Source organism: Otolemur garnettii, unplaced genomic scaffold (assembly GCF_000181295.1).
Source record: "Otolemur garnettii isolate 467f Iridium unplaced genomic scaffold, OtoGar3 scaffold00050, whole genome shotgun sequence".
In the NCBI taxonomy this organism is placed as follows: domain Eukaryota; kingdom Metazoa; phylum Chordata; class Mammalia; order Primates; family Galagidae; genus Otolemur; species Otolemur garnettii.
Window position 1 is genome coordinate 11,516,914 of NW_003852445.1, and position 19,031 is coordinate 11,535,944.

At 45.8% G+C, this 19,031-nt stretch overlaps 1 protein-coding gene across 1 annotated transcript in view; it reads left to right on the plus strand.

The window, feature by feature from the left end:
• SORD (sorbitol dehydrogenase) overlaps positions 1 to 16,820 on the plus strand; it is a 40,036-nt gene extending 23,216 nt beyond the window's left edge. The window contains exons 3-8 of the mRNA XM_023514260.1: positions 4,196 to 4,355; positions 8,781 to 8,899; positions 11,277 to 11,342; positions 12,005 to 12,180; positions 15,498 to 15,619; positions 16,505 to 16,820. Coding sequence (XP_023370028.1) covers positions 4,196 to 4,355; positions 8,781 to 8,899; positions 11,277 to 11,342; positions 12,005 to 12,180; positions 15,498 to 15,619; positions 16,505 to 16,670 — 809 coding nt within the window. The 3' untranslated portion in view covers positions 16,671 to 16,820. The remainder of the gene's footprint in view (positions 1 to 4,195; positions 4,356 to 8,780; positions 8,900 to 11,276; positions 11,343 to 12,004; positions 12,181 to 15,497; positions 15,620 to 16,504) is intronic.
• The last annotated feature ends 2,211 nt before the right edge of the window (positions 16,821 to 19,031 follow it).

Consider the following 19,031-nt stretch of genomic DNA (forward strand, 5'->3'; position numbering starts at 1 on the left):
GTCCCAGCTACTCGGGAGGCTAAGGCAAGAGAATCGCCTAAGCCCAGGAGTTGGAGGTTGCTGTGAGCTGTGTGATGCCATGGCACTCTACTGAGGGTGATAAAGTGAGACTCTGTCTCTTAAAAAAAAAAAAAAAAGAAAGAAAAAAAATTTTTTTGCTTCTGAAGATGTAATGTTTGGGGGAAAAGATGGCTTTTTTCAAAATGCTTAGATTTTTGCCACATGTCATATATAGATGTAGTGGCCACACATACCGGGGCTGCTGAGTTCGAACCTGGCCTGAGCCTGCTAAAACAATGACAACTACAAAGAAATACTGGAGTCATTATGATTTGATATGATCTCACACAGAAAAGCTGCGTTTCTATGGAAATATTTCAATAATCACATTGCTGATTCTATTCTTCATAAAATTTAACTGTCTGGGGCGGCACCTGTGGCTTAGTGAGTAGGGCACCAGCCCCATATACCGAGGGTGGCGGGTTTGAACCCAGCCCTGACTTAAACTGCTACAAAAAAAAATAGCCGGGCATTGTGGCAGGTGCCTGTAGTCCCAGCTACTTGGGAGACTGAGGCAAGAGAATCCCCTAAGCCCAAGAGTTAGAGGTTGGTGTGAGTTGTGATGCCACGGCACTCTACTGAGGGTGACAAACTGAGACACTGTCTCTAAAATAATGATAATAATAATTGTTTGTTCTCACAGAGATAATTTTTTTTAGAGACAAAATTTTGGCTAACGCCTGTCCCTGGGATAGCCAATGCATTTTAGAATGATATGGCAAATCCTTGCCGAATACCTCGCTTTCAACTTTAGTATGTCCTGATGCCCTATTGCATTTGCATGAGTACAGTTAATGATACTGATAACTTGTTGCAAAGTGTCACTTAAAATGGTAGCCTTCCCACAGATTTTGTAGATGCAAGATGGAATGAAAAGAAATAACGCCATCTGTATCCATTGATACTTTTTAAAAATCTGTGTAATGAACCTTTCATGTTTTCCTGTCATTGAAGGTACACTGTCTGTACATACATTCACTAGATTTGCCAAATTCTGTCCAACTTCATGATGTTTATCTTGAAAGTTATTGAAAATAATCTATTACCCATATTCTGTTTGCAAGAGTGCCCAAAGCAAGTAACTCTTTGTAGCAAAGAAAATCTTCTGTTATGACCCAAATGAAGTATAAAACCTGTGCCAAGTCAGTAGCATTAGTTGATTCACCCAAAGCGAATAATATATGTTTTCCTTTTGAAGTATTGGCATGAAGTTGTTCTGTTAAGTTAAAGGCTAGTTCATGCTGTTGATCAGTTATTGGTTTTCCTTGAAAGAGGCAGTTGTTTGTACTTTGAAATGTTATTAGGGTCTAAACAGCCTACAATTTCAGCAACGCATTCTTTCATAATTTCCACATTACTGAATGGCTTCCCTTTTTTCTCCAGTATATTAGCTGCTTTATAGTTGCTTTTGTGGCATTATTTCCAGGTATTATTGCTGCTTATAAGAATTATCTTTGCTTTTTCTTTTCATCTTTTAATTCAATACAACCTTTCATGCCTTTCCCTCCAGTTTAAAATATTTATGATCCTTATGAGTGTTAATAATGCTGATGAGCATTACATTTCTTTAATGTTGATATTACAGCATCAAAAGCAAGCAAATCATCTCATCTTTAACAGAAACAAGATAGTATAGCAGCTCCCAATCCTCCTTACAAAATCTATTTTCCGGCAGCGCCTGTGGCTCAGTGGGTAGGTGCTGGCCCCATATACCGAGGGTAGAGGGTTCAAACCTGGCCCCGACCAAACTGCAAACCAAAAAAAAATAGCCGGGTGTTGTAGTGGGCACCTGTAGTCCCAGGTACTTGGGAGGCTGAGGCAAGAGAATCGCCTAAGCCTAGGAATTGGAGGTTGCTGTGAGCTGTGATGCCACAGCGCTCTACTGAGGGTGATAAAATGATACTCTGTCTCAAAAAAAAATCTATTTTCCTTCAGCATTCTCTTCTTTGAGGTAATGGACTGTTAAGCAGGCAATTAAAAAATACTGCCAAGCTGTGCAACTATTCACAAATTCCACTTCAAACAGAAACACAGTACACTGCTGTCAAAAGCTGATAACAGATTAGTGTACTTGACCTCCATAAACTCTCACCAGCCACCCTCCTGCAGTAGTAGCACCAGTCAAGTGGGGGAAGTTAAAACTATCGTATTTTGCCATGTATAATGCACACCATGTTTTTGGCCCAAACTTTCAGGAAAATACCCCTCAAGAAAGTGGCTAACTCTCAGCAGGGAGGCATATCTGGGGAGGACTAATGCTCCTCTGATAAACATGTAGATGGCACCCCCCCCTCCCGTAGCTGTCTGCTCTGTGAAAGCTGCCCCTTCTCCCTGGGGAGCTCTTCTCTCCCCACCATGTTGGGGGCCACAGCTGAGATGGCCACATGCATGGCTGGTAGGGTGGGAGGTTCTGAGGCTGCTTGACCTACAGCAGCCAAGCAGGACCCTGGGGCCTGCGTGGGGCTCCCAGTCCCCTCCACACAACCAGGCTTTGGGCCTTGTCCCTCACCCCACATGGACATGGCCCTCCTCACCAGCCCTGCTGCCGCCCAGCTCATCATGGCACTCAGCAGAGCCTCCTCTAGTCTGCTCACACTGGATTCTAGATCCTTTTGGACTGAGACTCCATGTGCCAGGTGGGAGGGCATGGTGGTCTCAGGAGGCCCACTGGGTTCCCCATTCCCTGAGCCATTACTACCCTTGTTTAATGTGCATGCTTATTTTTTCCTTAAAAATTTGGGCAAAAGGTGTGCATTATACACAGCAAAATATGGTAAATCATGAACATAACAGCTCTTAAAGCTTACTAATGTGCTAATTGTGCTGGTCAATCTGGGAGCATTATCTTGTTGAAACTTAATTTTTTTCTTTGGTATTTTAAATACATTCATTTAAAAAATAAAATAAAAATATAAAAGGTGAATAAAAATATATTTTTTTTAAAAAAAAAGGATTTGTTCTGTAAAATTTAGATTCAGACAGCAGCCTTCAGGACCTAAAAGGTCACATGTGGCCTTAAGGTCACAGGTCTCTCACCCCCAGTATGGGTATAATTTGCTGAAAGTTCATTAGGCAGAAGATAAAGTAGAGGGAGTCAGAGGATTTCTGTATGTACTTTTTTTTAGAATACAAAATTTTTGCTTCAAGTGTGTTACATGTTAACATCTTAAAGTTCTAATCAACTAAAGTAGAAAGAAGAAAACTACCCATTGAGTATTTCTTTTCTTTTCCTTCTTTTTTTTTTTTAGAGACAGTCTCATTTTGTTGCCCTTGGTAGAGTACCGTGGCGTCACAGCTCACAGCAACTTCCAACTCCTGGGCTTAGGTGATTCTCTTGCCTCTCGAATAGCTGGGACTATAGGTGTCTGCCACAACGCCCGGCTATTTTTTGTTGCAGTTTGGCTGAGACTGGGTTCTAACCCGCCACCCTTGGTATATGGGGTCAGCACCCTACCCACTGAGCCACAGGCGCCGCCCTCATTGAGCATTTCTTAGTGTTCAATTGAAACATAGAAATCAATAAGTCTAAGGCACGGAATATTCCCAGTTTAGAAATAGTCTGGCTCTCTGTCTTAAAGTTTGAATTTCCTCTACAATAACATCAGTTCAAATAATTATCATAATGATAAATACAATAAAATGAGTTACTATTATACCCTCAGGTGCAGGAGGGCCCTAGTAGCAGTACAGAAGAGAGTGCACAGTTAAACCTCCTGGCTTGCCCTTGAGATGGAACTGGTTCTGTGTTTCCCAAGCTGGGAAGTGGCTGTGGACCTGGAGGGGTGGGCTGTCTTGTTGCTCAGTTGGACAAAGGGCAGAGCAAAGCTGACTATGAGGAAGTGGGTTGGTCCTTTTCCCCTGGACCATTGTTCTGTGAGGCTCCAGGGCTTCCTTGCTTGCCTGGGGCACCAAGTCCCTCTAAGAAGGAGGGAGCTTGTTGGGCTAGACTCTAGCCACTAGATTCTCCCATCTGCCACATGGCCTTACTCATGCCATGAGTGTCAATGCCCTCACAGTGTCTTCACCTCTACTCTTGTTTCTAAAGGTTAGAAAATAGAGAACCAGAAGCGGGGAAGGAGTTAGCAGGCTCTGCTCCCACCCTCAGACATAGATAGCATCTTGGTTTCCTCCCCAGGTGATCGTGTGGCCATTGAGCCTGGGGTTCCCCGAAAAAACGACGAATTCTCCAAGATTGGCCGGTACAACCTCTCGCCATCCGTCTTCTTCTGTGCCACCCCTCCTGATGATGGAAATCTCTGCCGGTTCTACAAGCACAACGCAGACTTCTGCTACAAGTCAGTGCCCATGGCCCAGCTGGGCCACCTCTTTCCCTCCATTTGTTGATGAACTTTCTTATAGTTTCCCATGGTGATTTCATTAGTCTTTTTAGCTCATAATTCCAAACTCAAAGCATCCCCTCAGCAGGTGGTCCTTCTTGGAGGCATTGATGGAGGGATAAGGGATAGGAATAATACTGACTCACAGGAATTGATTTTGGTCTTTCAGTCCAACTTTCCCTCACCTAGAGCAATAATAAAAAATTGTTGCTGAAGTTACTCTTTCCAGTCATCCTGGAGAGACATCACCATGGTTCACCCTCCATTGTTGGTTTCCACTGCAGCCACCAGAGAGGGAATTGACAACAACAATGTCCTCAACAGTGATAACACATGGTGATAGCAAGACTGTGGATTACTGAGAGGCACAGTATGGTGCCAGGATGTGAGCTCTGGGACCCTGAATCCATCGCTCCTAACTAGTGACTTGGGGGATATGATCTAACCTTCCTCTGCTTCCTTTTCATGTAACTACCAGACTATTAAATAAGGCAATGCAGGTAAAGTCGTAATGATTATTACCACATGCCTGCCCTTATGCTAAGCAGTGCTTTGCCCGTCTTATCTTATTTAACCTTCACAAAATAATGGTGAGGTAGGCACCATTCCTGCAGTTTTCTGAAAGGGTTAACGGAGGCAGAAGGAGGCCAGTTGACTCAGGCACAGAGAGCAACCAGGAGTCAAACTGGGTTCTGTCTGATTCTTAATCTCCTGCCCTGTGCCCACTCTCTTACCCTTCTCACTCTCTCCTTGAAACAGTTTTGGGGTGAAGTTGTGTCTGGAAGGAGCAAAGTGCCGCACCATCTGTGTGGGCTCAGCTGTGGAGCTCTGGAGTGCTGATGTGCTGTGCTCCCTCTTACCAGACCCAGGTGTGCTTTCTTCCCACCCCAGTCTGGCACTGATGGCGACTGTCAGCCACAGTGGGGCTTGCCTGATAGAGGCCAAGTGCCAGTCACAGGAGCAGTCTGATAGATCTGAGTTTTCCTAGTGCCCACTGGAAGCCTTGAGAGGAGTCACAGGCCAGAGACCTTGTGAAGTGTTTAAGTGAACACTTGAACTTGCTCTAAAAGAAAGCAGGTTATGTGGGCAGAGTCTACCTTTCAGCAAGTGGTTCCTGAATCAGCCCATCTTTTTCTGGCCCTTTCCTAGTCAAGTCACCAAACAGCATCTTCACAGAAGGCAGAAGAGCATCATGGTAAAGCCCAAGAAACCACTGGTCTCTGCCATTTACAACTATGTGACCTTGTGCAAGTTACTTAAATTTTGTAACCTTAATGTCCTTTCCTGTGAAATAGAGGTAATAACAACACCTCCCTCACACAATTATTGATAAAATTCAATGAAGAAGGCATATTAAGCCTCAGAGTCTGTAGCACAGTGGTTACAGTGCCAGCTGAGGCTGGCGGCTTAGAAACCAGCCTGCTAACCAATGACAACTCCAACAACAACAACAACACAAAATATCTGGGCCTTGTGGCAGGCACCTGTACTCCCAGCTACCTGGGAGCAAGAGAATCGCTTAAGCCTAAGAGTTTGAGGTTGCTGTGAGCTATAACACCATGGCACTCTACGGAGGGCAACCTAGTGAGACTCTGTCTCAAAAAAAAAAAAAAAAGACATAGTAAGTAGCCAGCATGAGGTCTAGCATATAGTAGGTGCTTAATAAATGGTACCATGCTCTGTCATAGCCATGGTCTTATGATCTGGGTGGGTACGGGAGGATTATGCTTGAAAAGGATCCTTGTGCTGGCAGTTTGCAGGAACAGTGGTAGGGTCAGGAGTGGAGGGTGGATATTCTGGTTGGCAATAATAGTGGGAAGGATGATGGCGACCAAGGAGGGACTGGGGGCTGTGCAACCCTCCCTCCTCTCCTCACCAGGTTATTTTCTGCCCATGTCCCTGGCCAGCCCGGAACCCAAGCCCTCCTCTCTGATCTCATTCTAAGGATTCCTACGCAGCCTCCTTGTTTTCCTACCTACCAATCCTGTTCTTTCTTTCTTCTCTTTTTAAGAGACAGGGTCTCACTCTCTCACTCAGACTGAAGTGCAATGGCATCATCATAGCCTACTGTAACCTTGAATTGGCCTCAAGTCATCCTCCTGACTGGACTCTGCCTCCCAGAACACTGAGCTTATAGGCATGAGCCACTGCGTCCGGCCTTACCTATTTTCTTTCTTTCTGCTTCCCCCTTGGCTTCTTGAGCATCCTTTACTTCCTTTTGCCTGTTCCCTGAACACTACTGTAAAAACCACCAAGTTGCCTTGTCTTCCCTGCTGTTTATAAAGTCATGGAAGGTTAGGGCTGAGAGGACACTTAGAGTCCTCTCCTACTGGTCAAGTTTGGGGAGGGAGAACCCAGTGACTGCTAAGATCAGTGGCAGAGAGACCTCAGTACTCCTCATCCCCATTCCCGCCTCCTTGCTGGGTGGCTTTCCCACATGGTTGGGTACAGGGAGGATGAGGCAGCATCTGCTGACTTGAGAGAATACTCTCCCAGATAACAACACTCTTGGGCGGCACCCATTGCTCAGTGGGTAGGGCGTTGGCCACATACAGCGAGGCCAGCGAGTTTGAACCCAGCCTTGGCCAGCTAAAACAACAATGACAACAACAAGTAGCTGGGTGTTGTGCCAGGCATCTGTCGTCCCAGCTACTTGGGAGGCTAGGGCAAGAGAATCGCTTGAGCCCAGGAGTTTGAAGATGCTATGAGCTGTGACCCAAAGCACTCTACCCAAGGCAACAGCTTGAAACTCTGCCTCAAAAAAAAAAAAAAAAAAGAAAGAAAAGGAAAAGAAAAAAGCCCATTCTCTGTCACCTTGCTCAATCCTACCTCTCCTTGGTGCAATTCAAAAGCTGCCCTTAACTGAGAGCCATCAGAGGCTCCTCGGGAGGCCTGATATAGAGGGGCGGAAGTGTCTGGCAGCTTGTGGCAGGGGCCCTGGAGAGAGTTTGGGAATCTTCATAATTTCATTTTAAGCTTTTTCCCTTATGTAGAACTGATGCCTGCAGGGTGAGTAGAAGGGTTGTGAATTAGAGAGGAGGAAGTGATGAGAGAGAAGCAGAGTTTAAGGGAGAATAAGGTAGTGACCACCAGGCCACTGAAGGCCTTAGGAGTTATTTTAGCTAGGGTGGGGGACAGTGACAGGAGGACCCTGTGAGTTTTACTGTTAAACATTGGAAACAGTGGCAAAAGGATTATGGAGATGAGCACATGGGTTGGTTCCCACCTTTATTGCTCTTTAGAACTTGAGGGTTTCCACGTCTCTGAGTATGGAGGTTGGGGGGCCACCAGGGAAACACCAGGCAATGAGGAACTAGCAGGAACTAGATATTAGCTACACAGATCTGCCTGTACCAAGAAGCAGCTGATGTGGGCAGAGGAGGTGGAATCAGGAGACGTGGATTCAAGTCCTGCTTTCCTGCTCCTTAGCTTCATAACCTCCACAGAGCTCCTAATGTCATTGGGCTGCAGTTTTCTCTTCTGTAATATTAGTTAAAAATAAAGCCTGCCCTTCCTGCCCAACAGGGTCGTAAGGAGTTAATGAGATAAAAGACGAGAATGTTCTCTAATCTGTAAAGGGATATGCAGATGTTTGCTGTCATCACCAGTGGGATTGTTGGTAGGGTCGAGAAGCCAGTGGAAGCGAAAACCTAGAACCCAGTGGTGAAGGTGACACCACACTTCATCAGCTATATGGAATGGGCCCTCTCCCCATCTTAACCAGTGCTGGGACAGCTAGGCAGCCATCGTCATCAGGTGTGTTCTTCTGGAATGTATAATATGGGGACGATACACAGAGGGTGCCTGCTGCTAAATCGCCCTGTGCAAAGCTGCTGATAGTTGCGATTGTTTGCCTAAGGGAAACAAGAAAGGCTGTAAGTTTGAGGACTGAGGAGCAGATGAGATGCTGGAATGTGGCTATGTTAACTCCATGTTAAATGGACTTTTCATTTATTAATGACAACCACCATACTTTAGCTTGGATAGCACATTCAAGGAAACATAATGTGTTTACGTTCACTGAAGCGATTTTTCCAAAGAAAGCTGTTTTCAGAGGGGGACAGTGTGACATGAATTCTGGAATATGACATATTTGGCTTCTACTTCGAACCCTTTGGGCCCCTCACTAGCTTTGAACATTTGCATCAAGTAATTTAATTCACTGAGCTTTAGTCTCTTCATCTGTAGAATGGGAATGATAGCACCTACGATAAAACTGTTCTAAGGATTTAAAAGAGTGAATGTATGTAAATTGCCTACCACATTGCCCCACACATAAATGCTCAATTTGTTATACAAAGTAGTAACCTTGGATGTGCAATGTGACACTATTGTATTACATTAACTCAGAGGATCTAATCATGTGTATTGAATGACTCTCAGGCTTCCTGACAATGTCACCTATGAGGAAGGGGCCCTGATTGAGCCACTGTCTGTGGGAATCCATGCCTGCAAGCGAGGTGGAGTCACTCTGGGGAACAAGGTCCTTGTGTGTGGAGCTGGTAAGAAACAGACTCCTGGCTATGGAGTCTTTGACTGGGAATATGGGGACCCCTCTGCCCAGCACATTCCCCTTCCAAGGGCTAGGATTGGTTCTAGAATCCTCCTGGGGAGGGGAGGATTACAATGTCCTGTTCCCTTAGTAGCCAGCACTCAGCTAAATAAACAAATATCTGCAGATATGATAGTGGCTGATAATACATTTTCTGGGCAACATAACACATTTGTTCTTTTAAAGAATGAGTCTTGTGATTATTTGTTAACCCTTGACAGGAAACTAGGGAAATATTTTTGATAATAAAGAGAAGGAAAACTTTGGGAGCTTTGATGTTTAATATCATACCAGAGAAGTGAATGGCCTAGTCCCATCCATGCATGAGGTAGACCTCGCTCCTTTCCTGAGCAAGGGAAGTGCACAGTCCATGAGCTGTCCCTCTGCCTGCAACAGGGGTGTAGAGAGCTGCCATCTCTACCTGTTTCCAGCCACCTGGAGCAGATCCTCATGGCCTTAGACAGAATCATTCTCGGCTTCTAACTGCTGGTGACCCAGACAGTATACTCACACCCCCTGTGGGTGTGATCTGGTGTCCTTTATAGTCCCCTGTAAATGATTTTCTTTGTCAAGTAAGTAATTACAAGGCTTCCTAAGAAGGGTGTAGGATGTGGAGCAGACTTGCCTCATTGAGTGAGTAGACTACAAGACTCGAGTGTCAGTCTTAAAAAATGAACACATAGGCTCAGCACCTGTGGCTCAAGCAGCTGGGACTCCAGCCACATACACCTGAGCTGGCGGGTTCGAATCCAGCCTGGCCCGCCAAACAACAATGACGGCTGCAACCAAAAAAAAAAAATTGCTGGGCGTTGTGGTGGGTGCCTATGCTCCCGGCTACTTGGGAGGCTAAGGCAGGAGAATTGCTTGAGCCCAGGAGTTGGAGGTTGCTGTGAGCTGTGATGCCATGGCACTCTACCCAGGGTGACAGCTTGAGGCTCTGTCTCAAAAAAAACCCAAATGCATACATAGTGCCTTTTTCCCATAGAAAAGGAAACTATTTAAAAAATCATACCTACCATACATATGCAAGCATGTACACACATACACACATATCACCATTAGCCTGAGGGAACTACTGTCAGTATTTTGGTTTAGAGCCAGGCGCAGTGGCTTACACGCGTAATCCCAACATTTTGGGAGGCAGAGGCAGAAGTATTGCTTGTTCGGCGGTTTGAGACCAACCTGGGCAACGTAGTGAGACCCCATCTCTGTGAAGAATAGAAAAATTAGCCAGGTGTGGTGGCATGTGCCTATAGTCCCAGCTACTTGGGAGGCTGAGACAGGAAGATCACAGAGTAATGGCATAATTTTTAATAACTGTGTAGTATTCCAATGTAGTTGTTTTTTTTTTTTGAGACAGAGCCTCAAGCTATCCCCCTGGGTAGAGTGCTATGGCACCACAGCTCACAGCAACCTCCAACTCCTGGGCTCAAGAGAGTCTCCTGCCTTAGCCTCCCAAGTAGCTGGGACCACAGGTGCCTACCACAACGCCTAGCTATTTTTTGGTTGTAGCTGTCATTGTTGTTTTGGCAGGCCCAGGCTGGATTCGAACCCACCACCTTAGGTGTATGTGGCTGGCGCCTTACCACTTGAGCCACAGGTGCTGAGGCCCAATGTAGTTTTTTTTTTTTTTTTAACTAATCACCCTGTTTTGGACATTTCAAGCATTATTTTCCAGTGTTTTGTGTTCTGGGAGAACTTACAAAATTGTTTTCAAGGGGTGTGTACAAAAAGCAAATCCCCAAATGTGTTCTGGTTTTCATATTAAAACCATAGCGTCATCTAGCACATGGACATTGTGGGGAAGCAGATGGTTTCAGGCTAATTCTTGGACACCTGGGGATCCTGAAGCTGCCCAGGCAGCTGGATCAACCCAAGGAGCCAGCTCACTTCACGGCACCCTCCAGGGCGATCCTCACTGGACACCTAGAAAGTATGTCTCTCCCTGGGGAGGTGTGACAGGTTCTCAGAAAGGTGGGATTCAAAGAGAAAACAGGAAAATGTGGCCTGGCTCTGAGACTTCTTATTCTCTGAATAAGTATATATTTTCTTGAATCCTCTGGTTCTTTGAGATTATTCTCCAAGTAGAAATTTTCTAGTTCTTAAGTTTGAGAGGTTTAAACACAAGCTGGCACTAGGAGCATGTTTGGGGAGAGAATGATTCCTCACACATTCATTCTGTTCTGCATTCTGTGAGCACTTGCTAAGGTCTTTTTCTTCTGGGTACTGGGATAGATGCTAGAGACATACAAAAGATACGACCCGGACAAGGGGGAGAGCAGATGATTCAGATTTCACAAACATGTCCCATTTTCTTCTTTCTTTAGGGCCAATAGGGCTGGTCAATTTGCTTGTGGCCAAAGCAATGGGAGCAGCTCAAGTAGTGGTGACTGGTAAGGTTTTCTTCATTGTAAATCTCCTTGAGGGGGAAGCAACAGGACCTACAGTTTGGGTCAGGGCCATGAGGTCCTAGGTTTCTAAAGGGGCAATTTCTCCTTCACCCTGGGTCCTGGGGTTGAAAAGGCCACTCAGGGGCTGACTAACTCAAGGCTCAGGATGAGGCTCTCTTGAGAAGGGCAGGGCTGACTGCTGTGGAAAAGAGGCCACAGTGGCTCATTGTGGGTGGTCCTCAGCAGCCCAAACTACCCCCTGGTCCTAAGAGGAGGCTCATCCCTGGTGTGTTTGTGTGTGTTGGGGAGGTGGTGGTGTGTGTAATATGCATGTCAGGGGGTATCTTTGTGTGAGGTGTTGTGTGGTATGGGTGGGAGATGTGAGAGCAGTGTGAGCATGTGCGTGCAAGGAGTTACCTGTGAGAACAAGTGGGGTGAGCAGTGTTGTGTGGTTTGTGGGGATGTGGGAGGATGTGCATGTTTTGCGTGAGGACTCGTTATCTCTGTGTGTGCATGTGTTGGTGTAGCTGTGCAGTACGTGTGGCAGTATGTGAGAGTGTAAGAATATGAGTGTTCGGCTCAATGACACCACTCATGGCACCAGAGCTTTATTGCGGATTGGTCATCAGTTTCTTGGTTCAAAGGAAAATTTTTTTCACCTTTAGATCTGTCTGCTTCTCGGTTGGCCAAAGCCAAGGAAGTGGGGGCTGATTTAGTCCTCCAGGTCTCCAAGGAGAACCCTCAGGACACTGCCAGCAAAGTGGAAGGTCTGTTGGGGTGCAAGCCGGAAGTCACCATTGAATGCACCGGGGCGGAGGCCTCCATCCAGACGGGCATCTATGTGAGTAGGACAAGGGCAGCATGGGGGAGCCAGAGCCGGAGAGTGGACAGGGAAGAAGTAAGGCATCCTGTGACCAAGCAGAATTAACTCAGTTCTTCTCTTAGCATCTCTGTTTTCTTATTTCTTGTGTGCCTTACATCCTTATTATATCATCTGGAGGTTCAAACAGGGTAACAAATATATGTGGTCCTTGAAAAATGCTAAGTGACCCAAAGGTGTGCCTTTGGGATGCAGTTGCTTTCATAATCATATCTGTGATCATAAAAGTGTAGTTATCACTTTTGTTAAGATGATAAGCAGAAAGAACAGAGAACCATGCCTTCTTTGAATGTGGGAAATCCCTTCTTGTTTTATTGAGGAAAACTGCACTCTTTGAGTCATTATATGAAGCGAAAGCTAGTTAGTCACAAAAGTGAGGTGATTTTTCAAGGTCACTCTTGGCTACTGCCCTGCTCTCTCCCATAGCTAGGATTAGATAAGCTGCCAGCGCCTGAATTTCCCCTCAACCGCCCACCAGCAATTTCTGGGAAGTTGTCGGAGAGTTGGGGATGGGAACAGGGAGTGGCACTAACAGATTAAAGTATGGAGAAAGGAAGGGAAAAAGGATAATTTCTAGGCTCTGAGTCGTACTACACGCCAGGGGCTTTGCTGAGCACTTTGCAAATATGATACCTAATCTGCACAATAGCCCTGAAAATCAGTTATCATTTGTGGTTTGCTTCAGGTAAGTCACCATGACTTTGCCTCTGCCTTGAGCAAACCGCAGTAAGTGGAGTTAGGTTCAAGCCTAGCCCTGCCTGGCCCAGGGCCTGAGCTTCTCCAGCTATCCTGCTGCTTAGGAGGTGTACCCAAACCACAACTGTGCAAGGGTGGGAAGGGCTGGGCAGGGAAGGTAGCAGGCAGCTATCACTACAGGGGACTCCCACCCCTGCCTCCCAGACAGCATCACGCAGCAGCACAGGCTTCCTCCTTCCTTCTGAGTCACAACTGGCTCACAGGCAAGGACAGTCCGCAGCACCTGAGGCCAGCTGGGCACACTGGCCCTCAAGTTGCGTGGCACACCCTCAAGCCTGGCACCCAGCCAACCTGCCTGTCTTCCTCCTATCAAGGTGCCCAGTGACACCAGGGGCTGAGGAAGTAGTGAGGTGGGGGAACAGGTGACGCTTTGGCCCTGTCCTGAGTTTCAGCAGGAGTCAGCCAGCCCTCTGCCTGCTGTCAGAGACAGTGGCCACCATGTGGGAAAGAGCAAAGAGAACCCAAAATTCAGAGAGGGATGGTGGGTCTGTGTATGACACATCTACCCATGGTATCTCATAGGTGCCTGCTGTGTGCCAGGTTCTGAGCTGGGCATTTTAAGGACTGTGGCAACAAGCGAGGTGTACCTACTTTGTTCAAGTTGTTGTTAGGCAGGTCAGTGACTTCCATTTCACAGAGAGCTGCATAAGCTAAAGTGCTTAAAGGATGAAGTTTTCCTTCCTCTTCTGCCCTTCCTTTAAAGATTTTGGAATAGTTGGCGTTTCCTGCTGTTGGTAGTGGGTGTCTGGTTGCCAGGCTACCTGAGGTGGGCGTGGAGGTAAATGTGACCCAAGGGCCTCACTGGGCCTGAAATAGTGTCTCTCCTGACGTGAGGAGTGGAGCTGTCATGCGTGACAGGTGCCGTAGAATGCTCCAGCCCACCAAGGGACAGGTCAGCAGTGGCACCAAATATGGACATATCTGGGCATCACCCTCCTGCCAGGTCATAACTGGATAGTGTTTGTGAGGAGACGTGACAGATGCCTTGGGGTAGAACTTATGTCGTCATCTCCTTGGTGCAGAGATCACACCCACTGGATGATGGCCCAGTAGAATGAGCATTCCTTGACCTGAGCATTCTGATGTGGCAGCTTGGGTTGGTCAGTTGGTGGTGTTCTTCCTCTTCCACAGGTCAAGAGGCAGTGCTGATAGGGAAACAGTTTCCCTAGAACTCTAGGTACCCCAGCTCAATGCCAGGGCCATCCCCACACTACTCAAATCCTGAGTTCTGCCTCCTCTTACTCACAGCACTGCAGGGCTCACCCCATGGTGTATTATTCTTCTCAGAGATGGTGGCTGTGATGGGTGCCTTTTTGTAGCTGCACCATTTAGCTCTTACTTTTCTAAGGCCCTTAGATTTAATAAGTGCTCGGTGCTGCTTCTAACTATAATAAAAACTTAGCCTGAATGAACTATCCATTTTTCTGTCTCTCACAACATCGAGCACAGTGATCCCAGAACACTCTAGAGCAGGCACAACATTTACATGGAATTATGTGGAAATTATCAGGAGAAATTTCACTGCCACCTCTGACCCACTCCAAGGAGGGAACTGATAAGGCAGATAAACATTCCAGGAAGACAATCCATTATGATCGGGATGAAACAAAAATATTTCTTTTTTTCTTTTTTTTAAGACAGAGTTTCACTCTTGCCCTGGGTAGAGTACCCTGGCGTCACAGCTCACCACAACCTCAAACTCTTGGGCTCAAGCAATCCTCTTGCCTCAGCCTCCCAGTTGTTGGTACTACAGGTACCTGCCACAATGCTGGCTAGCTTTTCTATTTTTAGTAGAGACAGAGTATTAATCTTGCTCAGGCTGGTCTTGAACTCCTGAGCTCAAGCAATCCACCCTCCTCGGTCTCCCAGAGTGTAGGATTACACTGTAGGATTATAGGCATGAGCCACCATGCCTGGCTGAAAACAAAAATATTTCTAACTGCCAACCTGCCCATAAAATTCATTTTTAAACTATGGAATTCCAATAGCCCTCCCCATTTGTATGATGCTCAATAGTTTTTCCACCACTGGTGAGCTAAGAGGGTGGCTCCTTAGGGGTTTGCAGAGGGGCGTCCAGAGGAAGAACAGATGCTGAGATGTGGAAGTGGCTGAAGATGGTAACTGGTACTGAATTTGTAAAGCTTTGGAAGATGCTGCCACTGGGCCTGGTTCTCTATTGATCAAGTGTATTATTTCAAATCTTTAAGAAGATAATGTTTACTCTGCTGCTCTGGTGAGTTTGGTTGACCTGTTGAAGAGTTTAGTGCTATAGCAAGAATCCTGTTCTCTGGAATTTTTGGATACCAAGCAGATGTGACTAGAAGGCATTTGTGTAACAATAGTATGTTATTATGAGTGGGAAGTCTGGGTTTTCTTATCTTTTGGGTTTGCTTTTTTGTTTTGTTTTGTTTTGTTTTTTACATGTAAGTAAATATTTATTGGTTGAATGCAAGGAAAGTTGAATATGACTATATTTTTAAAATTTTTTGGGGGGGGGTTGCTTGTTTTGACCACCTCTTCAGGCTACTCGTTCCGGTGGGACCCTGGTGCTTGTGGGGATGGGCTCTGAGATGGCCACTGTACCCCTTTTGCATGCAGCCATCCGGGAGGTGGATATCAAGGGCGTGTTTCGATACTGCAACACGTGAGTATGTTGTGGGTGAGCCCAGGTGGCGAGCCTCCAGCCAGACCAGGGCAGGCCCCACACTGCCTTTGGGACCAAAAGTCTCTGCTTGTTTATTCGTGAAGGTCACTCCCTGGCCACACTGACAGCCCTGTGATATGATAGGGATCCAGAGAGAGAACATTTACTCCTAGTTAAAGAATGAGAGAGACACAAAGACAGAGAGAGGGCCGGATAGAGGGGGAGAGCGAGTTTGAAGATGGTGTTATTAAGGGTCTTCCGCTCATCACTTGGCCTCTCTTTTTTCCATTTCCTTAAGTAGCCTAGTCTCCATTTTCTCCCTTTAGAGGGAAAAATCAAGTCCTATGGCCCCCATTCCTGAGCCTGAGGGCCCCCTAGGTGAGCCCAGTGGTTTTACTTCACCCCACCCATGTTCTGCAGCTCCATCCTCCCCCTGCTGGGGCCCTCTGTCTGGGACATCTCTCCTAGCAGCGTCTCTTACTCCCACCTTTAGAGTCTGTATCACCATGCTCTCAGCATAGCACCAGTTTTCCGGCAAAATCTGCCAAGCAGAGCTGCCAATGGGTATGGCTAGATTACCCTGTGCTGCCTCCCTGCAGCTTGTCTGCCTTTTCTCAGTGGCCTCCACAACATGCCTTCAGGCCAAAGAAATTATAGGCTTCATAGTAGATATGGCCAAGTGAGGGATGGGGGCGATTACAAGCAGGATCTATATCCTGAGTTGCAAGCTATGAGGTCCCTTCCTCCATTGTTGGTCTGTAAAATTGACTTTGCAGAATCACAGTACTATAAATAGGTTATAAAAAGCTGATCTTGTGCTTGGTAGTTTCAGGGACCCGGATTTTTCATCCTCAAGGCTAATGCAATACTTGTGATCTCTTACAGGTGGCCAATGGCGATTTCAATGCTTGCGTCCAAGTCTATAAATGTAAAGCCCTTAGTTACCCATCGGTTTCCTTTGGAGAAAGCTCTGGAAGCTTTTGAAACATCCAAAAAGGGGTTGGGCCTGAAAGTTATGCTCAAGTGTGACCCCAATGACCAAACTCTCTGATGTTAATTGGATTCACCCTCACACCCCCACTCAGTACCTCTAGCCTTACAACTGGAGAAGGGCTAAAAGGCTGGGCCAGGGTAGGTGTGGGTTTTGATGCTGAAGTTTCTTTTGAATGGTGAGAATAATTAAAATTATTCTTTAAAAATAGAAAGCCTTAAACCAAGCACGGTGGTTCACACCTGTAATCCTAGCACTCTGGGAGGCCAAGGCGGGTGGATTGCTTGATCTCACAAGTTCCAGACCAACATGAGCAAAAGCAAGACCTGGTCTATACTAAAAAATAGAAAAACTGAGGCAAGAGGATTGCTTGAGCCCAAGAGTTGGAGGTTGTTGTGAGCTATGACACCACGGCACTCTACCCAGGGCAACAGTTTGAGACTGTCTCAAAAAGAAAAACACAAAACAGCAAACAAAAAAAACCTGAAAGCCTTACCCAGAGGAGTTGTTGTTCCTCAAAGATACAAGTACGGATCATTTTGGGGAACTTGTGTCCTGAATGACCTATTTATTCTGAGCAAAGTTAAACAAGTGTCTGGCAGGCAGGTGCTGGGAAATCCCCTTTTTCCTGGTGTGCCTTCCTTGAGTAAGGGAAGAACTATAGCTCTTGGGCTCCAGGGTCCACCTCAGCTAGCCAGGAGGCGCATGGGGGCTGAGTTCTGAAGAGATAAATTTGTTAAGACTTATGTGACCCAGAAACTGATTTTTGTGAAAATCTGTCATTCGGGGTCTGGGATGAGGGATTGTCAGCAATTTTAGTTTAGAGTGCAGTGATTCTAAAGATAAGTGCTATTTGGTTTTATAATAAAAGGAGGATAAGAAAAGGAACTAATTTTCTTTGGTCCAGGATAATTTTAAAACCAATCAAATGAATAAAAACCAAAATTTTATGTGCGATCAAACCAATTTGCATCCCCCAAATGTGGCAATCATGAAGGGACTTACCAACATTCGTTAAAGATTGCTTCCTCTTCAACTGCTGGGAATTGTGTTATTTCATTTGCTGAGTGAAGGGCCACCATCTCACCCAACACCCCCCTCACACACACACCTACCCTTAGGTACCTTCCTTTATCACTTGGCAACCAGGAAGCTGCTGGCTAAGGACAGTTGTGAGAAGGCCTTAAATAGTGCCTCTGACTAGCCCAGGAGGGTTTGGTGGGCTCATAAAGCTTCTCCACCCCACAGGATTAGCATCCCTCCTAGGCTCATACTCTCTGATGATTATCAGATAGTTCCATTTAATTCTAGTTTTTTTTCTTTTCTTTTCTTTTCTTTCTTTCTTTCTTTTTTTTTTTCTTTTTTTTTTTTTTGAGACAAAGTTTCCTCTTGTTGCCCTCAGTAGAATCCCATGGTGTCATAGCTCACAGCAACCTCAAACTTTTGGGCTCAAGCGATCCTTTTGTCTCAGCCTCCCAAGTAACTGGAACTATAGGCACCTGCCAGAAGGCTGGGCTATTTTTTAGAGATGGGGTCTCCTCTTGCTCAGGCTGGTCTTGAACTCCTGAGCTCAAGCAATCCACCCACCTTGGCCTCCCAGAGTGCTTAGGATTATAGGTGTGAGCCACTGAGCTGGGACTTAATTTTAGTTATAAACAGAAAATCTTCTCCCTCTCATACTCAGTTAAGACTCTTGATATCTTTCTGTCTGTTGGAATAATACATACATCTGTGAACTTGTCTCATTTTAATCTGGGGTTTTTTTTCTATGTAAAATTTGGATCCAAATTATACTCACTGTGACTTTGAGATTGTTAATCAAGAATGAGGATGTAGTAGCCATAATATAACCTGGGCTGTAACTTTAATCCCTCACGTTAGTGGCTGGTGAAGGGTGTGTTTAAAGAGGTTCTGGTTTTCTTGTAACTGTAGAAGGCCCGTGACCTATGTCTGGACTCTCTCAAACTGCTTTGGGTAATAAATTCTGTTGGTGGTGCCTGACTCTTGCTGCCGTTTTATGCCCCTATTTAAGAAAGAATGGATTTAGGTTACCTGTTTCACAAAGGGAAGGATCCCAGGATTTTCGAAGGTGACACATTTTCTGCATCAAATATAGTTTTGTTGATTTGGAAATTTATATGAATCTTCTCTAATCCTCACAGTAAGCTAAATACATATGATTATTTTGCAGATAAAGAAAATATAAGTGCTAGAAAAGAGTTTAAGATTAGAGCACCACCCTTAAGTTAACAAGGGAGGACACCAATGCTCAAATTGGGGAAGTGACGTGGCAAATTGCACAGTAAATTAGTGGCTGGTCCAGGATTAGGGAGAATTCCGGAATGCTGGCATCAGATCCTTTACAACATGTTGCCTCTCATTGGCCTGATGAGTCCAGACCGAGAGGACAAAGTCTACTCC